This window comes from Miscanthus floridulus, chromosome 19 (genome assembly GCF_019320115.1).
Source record: "Miscanthus floridulus cultivar M001 chromosome 19, ASM1932011v1, whole genome shotgun sequence".
NCBI lineage: Eukaryota > Viridiplantae > Streptophyta > Magnoliopsida > Poales > Poaceae > Miscanthus > Miscanthus floridulus.
In genome coordinates this window covers 115395194-115407194 of record NC_089598.1, presented here as the reverse complement: position 1 = coordinate 115407194, position 12001 = coordinate 115395194, and the positions used below count along the sequence as shown (strand labels likewise).

At 45.0% G+C, this 12001-nt stretch overlaps 1 protein-coding gene, 1 long non-coding RNA gene and 1 pseudogene across 2 annotated transcripts; 2 read left to right on the top strand and 1 right to left on the bottom strand.

Annotated features, from left to right (window-relative positions):
• Positions 1–1792: 1792 nt before the first annotated feature.
• Positions 1793–7762, bottom strand: LOC136528518 (uncharacterized). Its single transcript, XR_010777101.1, has 3 exons — positions 7641–7762; positions 2300–3193; positions 1793–2192 (listed from the first exon to the last, which is right to left on the bottom strand). It is a non-coding gene; the product is annotated as an uncharacterized lncRNA (long non-coding RNA).
• LOC136528517 (receptor kinase-like protein Xa21) lies at positions 4895–7531 on the top strand (annotated as a pseudogene).
• A 1007-nt stretch (positions 7763–8769) lies between the features above and the next one.
• LOC136526661 (malonyl-CoA:anthocyanidin 5-O-glucoside-6''-O-malonyltransferase-like) lies at positions 8770–9234 on the top strand. The gene has a single exon (XM_066519256.1). The coding sequence runs from the start codon at positions 8770–8772 to the stop codon at positions 9232–9234; it is 465 nt and encodes a 154-aa protein (XP_066375353.1).
• The last annotated feature ends 2767 nt before the right edge of the window (positions 9235–12001 follow it).

Sequence of the window (12001 nt, the reverse complement as noted above, 5' to 3'; positions counted from 1 at the left end):
TACAAAATTAGGAATATGTACTTTCCATTCCTGAACTTTGCATAAACGCAATTGTCCTCAACATTTTCTTCAAACCCAAAACCTTTTATCGTTCTATCAAACTTCAAATACCACTGTCTTGAAGTTTGCTTCAATCCATAGATTGATTTCTTCAGGCGGCATCCCATATTTTTGTTTCCTTTTACGACAAAACCTTTCGGTTGTGCCATATAAACATTTTCTTCCAAATCCCCGTTTAGGAAAGCCGTCTTTACATCCATTTGATGTAACTCCAAATCATAGTGGGCTACAAGTGCCATTATAATTCTGAATGAATCTTTACATGAGACTGGAGAAAACGTCTTATTGTAATCAATCCCTTCTCTTTGCGTGAAGCATTTCGCCACAAGTCACGCTTTAAATCTTTCTATATTCCCTTGGGAGTCATATTTCGTTTTGTAGACCTATTTACAGCCTACTGTTTTGGCTCCTTTAGGAATATTTTCTAAGTCCCAAACTTTATTGGTACTCATTGATTTCAATTCATCTTCCATGGCCTTAAGCCACTTTGATGAGTGGTCGCTTCTCATGGCTTCTTCAAATGAAGTGGGATCATCCCCTATCTGACATTCTTCTGTTTCATAAACTTCATAGTCATCAGTAATAGCTGATCTTCTTATTCTTTGAGACCTTCTAGGTGCCTCCGACATTTGTTCCATATTTGGCTGTTGTTGTTCTTCCTCATGTGCAACATTTGGTTCTATAGGTTCCTCAAGGATAGGTTCTTCAAGGACAGGTTCCTCATGTTCATTTATTATCACCACGGGAGAACTTGCAACAGGTAGCATGAAGAATGGTTCTTCAACCATCGGAGTGGGTACATGTACCCGCTTCTCCTGTAGGCTGGTTTCTCGTGCTACCATGCTCCCCCTGATCATGTTATTCTCCAAGAACACAGCGTGTCTTGTTTCTACAATCTTTGTATGTCTGTCAGGACAATAGAAGCGATATCCTTTCGATCTTTCTGGATAGCCAATAAAATGACAGCTGACTGTCTTGGAGTCTAACTTTCCTATGTTTGGGTTAAACACTTTTGCCTTAGCTGAACAGCCCCACACACGCAAATGGTTAAGTGAGGTTTCCCTTCCTATCCATAATTTATACGGTGTTTTAGGCATCGATTTACTTGGTACTCGATTAAGTATATGAATGGTGGTTTTCAGTGCCTCCATCCATAAATTAATCGGTAATGTGGAGTAACTCATCATGCTTCTTACCATATCCATTAAGGTACGGTTATGTCTTTCAGCCACTCCATTCTGCTGAGGCCCCCCCGGTGTGGAGTACTGAGCAACTATGCCATTTTCCTGTAGGAACCTTGCAAATGGTCCAGGAATTTGGCCATATGGGGTATGTCGCCCATAGTACTCTCCACCTCGGTCTGATCGTACTATCTTGATTTTCTTATTGTGCTGATTTTCAACTTCAGCTTTAACTATTTTGAATTTATCCAATGCTTCCGATCTTTCTTTAATTGGATAAATATTACCATAACGAGAGTGGTCATCTGTGAATGTTATAAACAAGTCATAACCATCCACACTTTTCACAGGAAAAGGACCACATATGTCTGTGTAGATTATTTCTAAAATTCATGTGCTTCGTTTGGCATCTTTCTTAATTTTCTTGACATACTTTCCTTTGATGCAATCAATACATTGTTCTAAATCTAAAAATTCTAAGTGCGGGAGAATTGATTCCTTAACCAATCGTTCCATTCTCCCCCTCGAAATATGGCCAAGCGATAATGCCATAATTTCGAAGAGACAGTATCAATTCTCTTCCGCTTCTTAGTTACATCCGCAGATGGGGAATCATTCACATTCTCATCACATACATTGTTCGCATTCTCGGCAAGAGATAATAAATAAAGCTTGTCTTGTCGGAAGGCAAGACCAACACATTTATTATTAACCAATATCTTACACTTGCCATCACCAAAATGACAATCAATTCCATCATCATCAAGTTTCGAAACACTTATCAAATTTCTACGCAAAGAGGGAACATAAAGTACTTCTTTAAGTCTAAGTACAAAACCATTATTCAATTCTAAAGAAAAAAAGTCCAATGGCTTCAACATTGGCTTGCACTCCATTTGCAACTTTAATCGTTCTTTCTCCTCTTTGCAAGGTTCTCGTCCCACTTAACCCCTGTAAGGAATTGGCAACATGAGTAGTTGCACCTGAATCAACCCACTAAGTGGATGTATCATAACACAAATACAGGGATTCATCTACAAATGTAATAAATTCATCACCTTTCTTTAGCAGAGATTTCAGGAAGTCTGGACAATCCCTCTTGTAGTGTCCCTTCTTGAAGCAGTGCTTGCACTGATCTTTTTCAGCTCCACCATACTGCTGATTCTCAGAATCCTAGGGTTTCTTTTCCTGTGAACTAGAGGAAGAGGACTTATCCCACTTAGGTTTCTCTTGTGGTTTAGAATTCTTACCATTAAAGTTTTTTCTTTTGTTATCCTTCACAAAATGAGCAGATTCACCTTATGAGGACTTTATCCTCTTCTCTTCTTGAGCACACATTGAGATGAGTCTTTCTATGCCCCATCTTTCAGGCTGCATATTATAGTTCACAATAAAGGTGTCATATTCTTTTGGCAAAGAAGCAAAAATCAAATGAATCAAGAAATCCTCCTCCTTCAAATTTATTTCTTTTAGCTTGGATGCCGTAGTGTTCATCTTCAAAATGTGCTCTCTTATGCTACCACCAGTGAATTTCTCATTCACAAGCTTCTTAATCAGTGAACTTGCTATGGCCTTGGTAGACCCAGTAAACTGACTCTTGATTTTCTCAAGATATTCTTTGACAGTAGCACATTCAGGAATTGAGCCCCTTATCTGTTCTTCTATGGTGGCTTTGGCTACCAACAGGCACTTACGGTTGGAGAGAGTCCATTGCCTATGTTCAAGGTCATATTTCATTCTTATTTCAGCATGATCACGCTTTCAAGAAACGAAATCAGCGTCAGATTCATTGTCACCTCTCACCGGGTCCTCTGGCTCAGTAGGACACGGTGAGGTGATGGCAAAATCGACCTCTCCCAACGCAAGTTCCAATTCATATTTCTCCCGCCACACACGGTGATTGGTTCCGTTGAGTGTCGGGATGTTGGCAATGTTCACAACGCATTTGCCTCCTGAAATCATACCAGAGTAAGTAAGAAACATTTATACATAAAATTTCATGCTTTAACTCAACGTTGGTCAAATTAAAACTTATAATTCATCCATGCAAACATTTTACATCACCGTTGGGCAGAAGTAAAATTAATGCACAATTTCTCATGGATCAAAAATTATAATATTGTTATTAACAACGTTGGTCAGAAAATAACAATATCATAATCGCATCAAAATAATCAGAAATTCATTTCTCTTAAAATTAAATTATCCCGTTGGTTCAAATTTAATCAAAGAGAACAATAATTATCATGCACAACGGAACCATTAATAATATTTTCATATTATTATTTTCCAGAAGCACTAAAATTTACTGTTTTTCTGAGCAAAATATCGTTGGATAAAATTTGCACAGAAAAATTGCATCAAAATCATTCAAATTCATCAAAATATGCATTTAAATTACTCCTGTAAAATAATAACAAAATTTCATTTTTCTTCCTTCTTTCATTTCAGCCCAGCGCGGCCCAGCTCTCCCAAGCGCGCGGCCCGGCCAGCAGCCCCAGCTCGCCAGCAGCGCGCGGCCCGGCCAGCAGCCCCAGCGCAGCCCAGCTCGCCAGCAGCGCGCGGCCTCGCCAGCAGCCCCAGCGCGGCACAGCTCGCCAGGAGCGCGCGGCCTGGCCAGCAGCCCCAGCGCGGCCCAGCTCGCCCAGAGCACGCGCTCTAGGGTTTCACCCTAGCGCAGCCGCATCTCGACCGTTCGTCATATCTGACGGCTGTCCGGTGATTTCGCCAGATCAAAACGGCAGCTGACCTCCGCCCCCGAAAACCCTAGAGTTCATTTCCTTTCGGTCTCTCTCTCTTCTCCTTTCTCAGTCGTAGCAGCAAGGACAGCCGCCACCAAGCAGCCACGAGCGAGGAAAGCAGAGCGGGCGGTCCTTTGCGCCGTCGCCGGCCCCCTCGCTGGCGCGCGTGCTCCCCAATGGGTGAGCACGCCGCCGTCGAGCGGCCTGGCCGCGACGCAACCTTGGCCGAGCCCGGCGAGCCCGCGCCCCGACTCGGCTTCTTCTCCGGCGCCGGCGAAAAACCGGTTCGGCTCTTCTTCTTCCGCGCCGGTGAAAGTTCATCCGACGCACCCTAACCCTACCCCTTCTTTCCCCTTTCTTTCTTTGAGTTGTTCTTTTCGGGTTTATCCGAATGGAGAAAAACCTAGGGTTAGGTTTAGGGTTTGTTCTGCCGATTCGGGTTAGGGTTCGACCCTTCTTCTTTCTTCTTCCCCTTTTTCAATCCCTTGTTCAGTTTTGATTTTGGGGAATTAGGGTTCGGTTTTCTACTTTCTTTCCCGATCCGCATCTGATTTCTTGTCGAACCGTGGCTCCGGTACCATTGTTAGCTCTTCGTTTTAGGCATATTCATCGGATCGGGATACTTAGCATGGTAGTAATAGATGTTCGGGTTTCACAGAGAGAGAGAGAGGTGATAGGTAGCAAACCATCGAATGTCGTAGTTGTTGAAGCTCCGGCCGGTGTTTCGTTGATGGACGCCATCTGCGCGCCGGCAGCGACGTTCGGTGGAGAGGGAGTCGGCGCTGTGGCATCCTCGGCGGCGGCGTGTGCGTCGGTGTGGCGTTGCCGGCGTCGGTGGTACTTCCCGTCGCTGGCAGCGCCCCTACTTTCGATCGGGTCTAGGGTTACGATGTCGGTGGGGTGACTAGCGGCGCGGTGAACCTCGTACTGCGAACCCCGGCCCCCACCTTTCTTTTATAGCGCTGTGCGACGGGGGCCCACCAACCATGTAGGGTTGGGCGCCTCCGATCAGGGCGCGAGATCAATCCTAACAAGATTTGCAAGAAATTATTTTAGTGGTAAGATTCCTCATTCCTTGGGAAATCTTTATGGTCTTAACCATCTCTCTCTAGGAGTAAACATGCTCACAGGCACCATTCCTCCATCATTTGGGAATCTTCTTAATCTAGTTTATCTTGGTTTGCAATTCAACAACCTCGTGGGGGTGATCCCGCCATCATTATTTAACATTTCCTCTCTTCAGAAGTTGGACATGCAAAATAACAGGCTAGGTGGAATTTTGCCAGACTATTTTGGAGAGAAGTTTCCTCATCTTCGGGGACTTGCGTTGAATGGAAACAAATTTCATGGCCACATCCCTTTGTCACTTTTCAACTGTTCAATGCTCAACATAGTTCAATTAGATAATAACTCGTTCTATGACACAATTCCTTCAAGTGTAGGAAACCTCAAGATTTTGTTGAAACTGCGCCTGGATTACAACATGCTAGAGGCAAATCAAGCTGCTGACTGGGCCTTCTTGGATGCTTTGACAAATTGCAGCCATCTACAAGTCCTGTAATTGAGTTTCAACAGGCTTAGGGGTGTTCTACCGAACTCACTCTCTAATCTTTCTACCAGTCTGGAACGCCTTGAGATTCTCAACAATGAGATAGAGGGAAATATACCAGAGGGAATTGGAGGACTCACCAATTTAATGGCGCTTTACATGGGTCCAAACCTCCTCACCGGACCCATACCTTCTTCTCTTGGTACGCTTTCAAAATTGAATGTGATGTCTCTAGTTGAAAACAGACTATCAGGAGAGATCCCACCGACACTTGGAAACCTCACTCAGTTGATTGAATTCTATCTAACTGGCAATGAACTTACCGGGCAAATTCCTCCATCTCTTGGAAAATGCTCATTGGGTATATTAAGCCTTGGTAATAACAATCTTACCGGCAAAATACCAAATGAGGTTTTCTTAGCCGACACAATAATAGATTTAAGCTTCCAGAACAACATGCTAGTAGGCCCAATACCTTCAGAGCTTGGTTTGTTGAGGAACATGGTAGTTGTTGATTTCATGGGTAACATGTTAACCGGTGAAATTCCTGTCTCCATCGGAGGCTGTCAAAGCTTGCAGTATCTTTATGTTAGACAGAATCTCCTTCATGGTTCAATTCCTTCTACAATGAAAAAGTTAACAGGCCTTCAGGAGCTGGACCTTTCAAGCAACAACCTATCTGGGACCATTCCAGAGTTTTTTAGCAGCTTTGCTGGTCTCACATATCTGAACCTCTCCTTCAACAAATTGATAGGTGAAGTTCCAGATGCTGGGATATTTCATAATGCAACAGCATTCTCAATTGTTGGAAACGATGGTCTGTGTGGTGGTATCCCGGCATTAGGTTTGCCACCATGCTTGAAGCAATCAACGAAAAAGAAAAATTTTCCAAGGTTACCAGTAGTGGTGTCAGTGTCAACAATTTTATCTCTCATCTTCATATCTTTTCTCATATTTCAATATGGGAAACATAAATCTAATAAAAAAACAATTAGATCCAATAGCTTCTAGCAGCCAACTACCAAGAGTTTCTTATGCTGATCTGTCAAGAGCAACAGATGGGTTCTCCACAGCAAATCTTATTGGTGAAGGAAGATTTGGTTCAGTGTACAGGGGAAATATGAGCCTCGGCGAACATAGTATTGTTGCAGTGAAGATACTCAAGCTCCAGGAGAGGGGAGCATCCCATAGTTTTCTTGCAGAATGTGAAACCCTAAGATATCTTCGGCATCGGAATCTTGTGAAGATCTTAACAGCCTGCTCAACTATAGATCCAAGACAATATGATTTTAAAGCTTTAGTTTTTGAATATCTACCAAATGGCAATCTGGACAAATGGCTGCATGTTAACAAGGGCGAGCATGGTGGTCAACAAGCTCTGAACCTTTGTCAAAGGCTAAGCATTGTCATCGATGTAGGATCTGCAGTGGAGTATCTTCATGATTTCAAGCCAAAGCCAGTTGTCCACTGTGATCTTAAGCCAAGCAATATCCTTCTGGACAGTGACGTGGTGGCTCATGTTGGCGATTTTGGTCTAGCAAGGTTTATAAATCAACAAAATAGAAATCAATTTCAGTCATCAGGATGGACCGCATTTAGGGGGACCTTTGGATATGCCGCTCCAAATTTATCACATGCCATATTGATATCAAACATTTCACCACTTATGTTCACTTGTATACAATAAAATGATTAGTTGTATTCAATTGAAAATGGTTCCACAATTGCACTTCACCCTTTTTTACCCTTCTGTTTGGAAAGCAAAATATTTTACACCCTAAAGTACATTGAAACTTTGTGGAATATATAAATCATTTGAGATAATTTACAGTTTGATCTGTTGTGACATTTTTCCATTTGCATAACTTGTGCATTATCCATTATCTGTTTTGGCAATTGGCGTTAACATCAGTGATATCTAAAATTTTATGTCATCTGCTTTGGTATTAACACACTGACTTTTGACTTTCATGCAATCACATACTCGCAGAATATGGAATTGGCAATGAAGTTACCACCTGTGGAGATGTCTACAGTTATGGAATACTTTTACTAGAGATGTTAACTGGAAGAAGTCCTACTGAAGAAAATTTTCAGGCAGAATTCAACCTTCATAGTTTTGTTGCGGCAACATTTCCTAATCATGTTGAGGTTGTAGCTGACCACAATCTCATTCCATCAAGTGAAGACACGGAGAGGGACCCAAACTCACTCCTTAACAAGGAAGCAACACTCTCATGCCTTGCTTCCATTCTGAGGATTGGCCTCATCTGTTCAAAACAACTACCTGCAGAGCGGATGCAAATGCGGGATGTTGTAAAAGAACTTCATAAAATCAAAGAAAAACTCTAACCATTAAGAAACAATGAAGGCACATTCGAAAGTCAGGTAGCAGAAAGAACACAGGAGCAAGCACATTGAACAAATCTATGTGTAATTCATAAAGCCAAGTCAATCTTTCTGAATTCTGATTTATGCAGACGAAATTTCATTTCGCACTGATATTATCTTGTTAGTTAAATCTAGTTTGTTAATTTTAATAAATAAGAAGGATAGTGACTATGTGTAATACATGTGGATGACACCCCAAGAAATATCTGAAGCATAGTGCCAATATAAAAGAGCAATTCAGTTATACCTGTCGATATTTTGGAATGTTATAAACCGAGGCCCAGCTTATTAGACTAATCATTTCCTCTTATTCTCTGGGCTTGTGATGATTGGAGCAACAAATCCTGAGAGAGGAATCAAACCACTTCCCAGGGCAGATCTTCTCTCCAAGGACCTTTCTTGCATCATCACCTGAACCACACGCTACTGGTACGCGGCTCCACGCAGCAAACTCTGCAAAGGTGGCCGCAATGTGTCCACGGCATTCCGTCGAACACCTTGTGCGCGCTATGGAAACAGCTACGAGAAATCGCACCACGGGCTAGAGAAACAGCAACGGTAACGGCCGGAGACGGGAGAGGACAAATCTATTTTTCGCGGTTAGGCTGGCGCTGCCTAACTTTTTTTTTTTTTTTTGGGTGGTGTGGGAGGGACTAGGGAGGCATGGAAGTGGAAGGCGTTGGAGCTTGGTGGAATGGTGGTGGCGGCTCTCAGCTTTTCAGCTTCCTGTCGGCACAAGACGAGCCGAGAAGGTGAGGAGGCGGCCCAACGCTGGATCCCATATTAATTGGTGAGCTCACACCTCATCGTCACCGAACTTGTTTGGCTAAGTAATACTAGTATCCTAATGCTAGTTTCCGCCGTGAGCTCTCAGGTGTGTGTTCTCAACACCAGCCATGTCCATCCCGTGCAAACCGACGGCCTGTCGCCGCCGTGCCACGGCGAGCACAAGCTGTCCTTCTTGGACCTGCTGCAGATCTCCAAGACAATCCAGCGGCTGTTCTTCTTCGACGGCCCCGACCTCCCGTCGGCCGTGAGCGCGCTACGGTCTTCCCTCGCCGCCACTCTCGCAGTCTTCCTCCCCCTCGCCGGCAATCTAGCCTTCCGCCCCACCTCCGGCGACGTCGTCCTCGACTTCTCCCCCGCCGCCGTCTCCTCTGGGGTCAAGTTCGTCGAGGCCGAGTTCTCCAGCGGCGCCGACGGCATGCGCCGCCTCGCCAGAGACGCCGAGCACGACACGCAGGCGTTCGTGCAGCTCGTCCCGGATCTCGAGGCGTGGCAGCTGCTCGTCCAGAATTTAGGCCCCGTTTAGTTCTTCCAAAATCCAAAATTTTTTGCGCAGTGCATAGAGTACTAAATGTAGACGAAAAAAAACTAATTGTATAGTTAGATGAGAAATCGCGAGATGAAACTTTTGAACCTAATTAGTCCATAATTAGACATTAATTAACAAATACAAACGAAAGTGCTATAATACTCAAAACCCAAAAATTTTCGGATCTAAATACGCCCTTAGATCTCGTCCAGGAGTTTGACAAGTGAAGTTTTATGTGCTTGCAGTGCTGGTGCAAAAGTTGACAAGGTGTACCCAGTTTCAGTGATGGGTGGAGAGACGTGCATGTCAGCTCTGAAGAAACCATTTCCTCTCGGAAAAAGTCTACTTAACCCCCTCATCTTTCATATTTGGTCTACTTCACCCCTTCAATTATGAAACCGTCTATTTTACCCCCTGAACTTTTTAAAACCATCTATTTTATCCCTGGGCGGTTTTCAGCGGCACGTTTGCTGCAGTAACAACGGGTCTGCTACAGTAACGGCTGGTTTGCTACAGTGCCTGTGTTTTGAATTTTCTTTTTTTATTTACTTTCGGTGAATTTTTGAAAAATCATAGTAAATCATAGAAAAATCATAAAATAAAAAATCTAATTTTATTGGACTCCACATGAGTAGATCCACACAGTGAATATATAATACGGTATGATTTAGTACAAATTTTTTTTGTAGCTTTAGATTAATTGGAAAATCCAATTTTATCTGTAATTAATTAGAATTTATCTATAACTAAGTTATACATAATCCAAGGAGTACGAAATTTTTACTATAGTTCAAGCATACAATAATTAGCGTACCATAAAAATTTCACCACAATTAGACCATAGAAGCTGCAGCTATGAATTATTTCAATTAATTACAGACAAAATTAGATTTTTCAATTAATCTAAGGCTACAGTAAAAATTTTGTACTAAAACATATCGTATTATATATTCACTGTGTAGATCTACTCATGTGGAGTCCAATAAAATTAGATTTTTCATTTTATGATTTTTCTATGATTTACTATGATTTTTCAAAAAATCACCGAAAATAAATAGGAAAAAGAAAATTCAAAACCATCGGTGCTGTAGCAAACCCACCGTTACTGTAGCAGACACACTGTTACTGTAGCAAAACCTTCGCTAAAAACCGCCCAGGGGGTAAAATAGACGGTTTTAGAAAGTTCAAGGGGGGTAAAACAGACGGTTTCATAGTTGAGGGGGTGAAGTAGACCAAGTATGAAAGATGGGGGGTTAAGTAGACTTTTTCCATTTCCTCTCATACCAATGGTTGCTTCTCAAGGAATTAAAATTGGTTCAATCAAGGGTATATGGAAGCAGGGGCATCTGCAGTGGTCTTATCTGATACTATTTTTGACAATCAATTGATGAGGGATGGGAAATTCAATGAAATTTCAGAACTTGCAAATCTAGCAACTTTAGAGGCATTGTAGTTCACGAAACGAGACAAATCTGACAAATCTACAAGCATCACAGATTCACAGTCCAGAATACGAGGTGTGTAGTGACAGCCCTTCGCCTCGCCCTCGGCGTTGCCTCCCACGCGGGCGACTCGGGCGGCCCGAGCACAGCGCCGCCCCTTCCCTCCCCTCCTCTCCCCTCCCTCGCTGCACCGCCGCCGGAGCAGGCCGCCAACAGGGCCGTGTGGCTCGCCGTGATGGCAGTGGCGGGGCCTCTCCTCGCGTCTCGGCAGTGCGGCAGCACGGGCTGCAGCGAGTCGGCTGGGCGCAACATCGTCTAAGCTGCGTGGAGCTCGACGGAGCGGCTTGGCCGTGGCTACGGTAGTGCTGGTCGGAGCCCGGGGCAGGCGCTCGGTGGTGGTGGCGACGGGTTCTTCTTCTTCTTCCCCTTCGTTGTCCCCTTCCTCCTCGCATGGCAGCGCCGCGCTAGGCTGCTCCTAGGCCTAGGCGGCCAGATCCAATCCGCTAGGGTCGGATCCGGTGCCCCCAGGGCGCGGTGCGGTGCCAGTGGTGGCGGCCATGGTGGTGGCAGCGGCGCCGGCTTGGGGCACCGGATTCTCTACCCTAGCGGCCGGATCTGGCGCCCTTGGGTTAGGGGCGGCGCCCACAGTGGTGGGGCACTCGCATCTGGTGGCGCCCCGCGGTGGCCGGCAGCATCGCTACGGGTGCTATAGCCGACGACGACAACCGGCAACGACGATCGGCAACGTCTTCGATGTGCAGCAGGTGATGCGCGTGGCAGGGTAAGCCCGATTCCACATTGTCTGGTCGGAGGGGGTGGCGTCCGACGCAGCTATGCGGCTGCTACGTGCAGTTGGCGCGTCGATGCTCCTCTGGGAGGTTTCGGTAGGATGGCTGGGTTGTGACGACGGCGGCGATAGCAAGCGTCCGTGGTCTTAGCTGGACGTCTGTGTCGGGGAACCCTCTGGGCGAAAGCCTTGGCGACCACGACACCTGTGGGCGGCGCATCCCCTGCTGAGGGTGTCATGTTCCCCGGCACTACCTTCCACGGGTGAAAGCCCAGTCCATTTTGGATGAGTGACGGTGGCGTTATCGACATCATGCCCTTTTTGAAGGCGTCGCTGATTGGACCTTGTCTCAGCCATGATGTCGCCTTCAGTTGATGCTCGTAGCTTCTCGACGCCTGGTCTGCGTGTGGAGGGGAACTTGTAGCGTGAAGTCAGAGTTGCTGCATCAGGGGATACGGCTCGACAACGATGACACGAGGCGAACCACCCCCTTCTTCGTCTACTGGGAGGCTTCAAGATCTTGCAAACGCCGGGG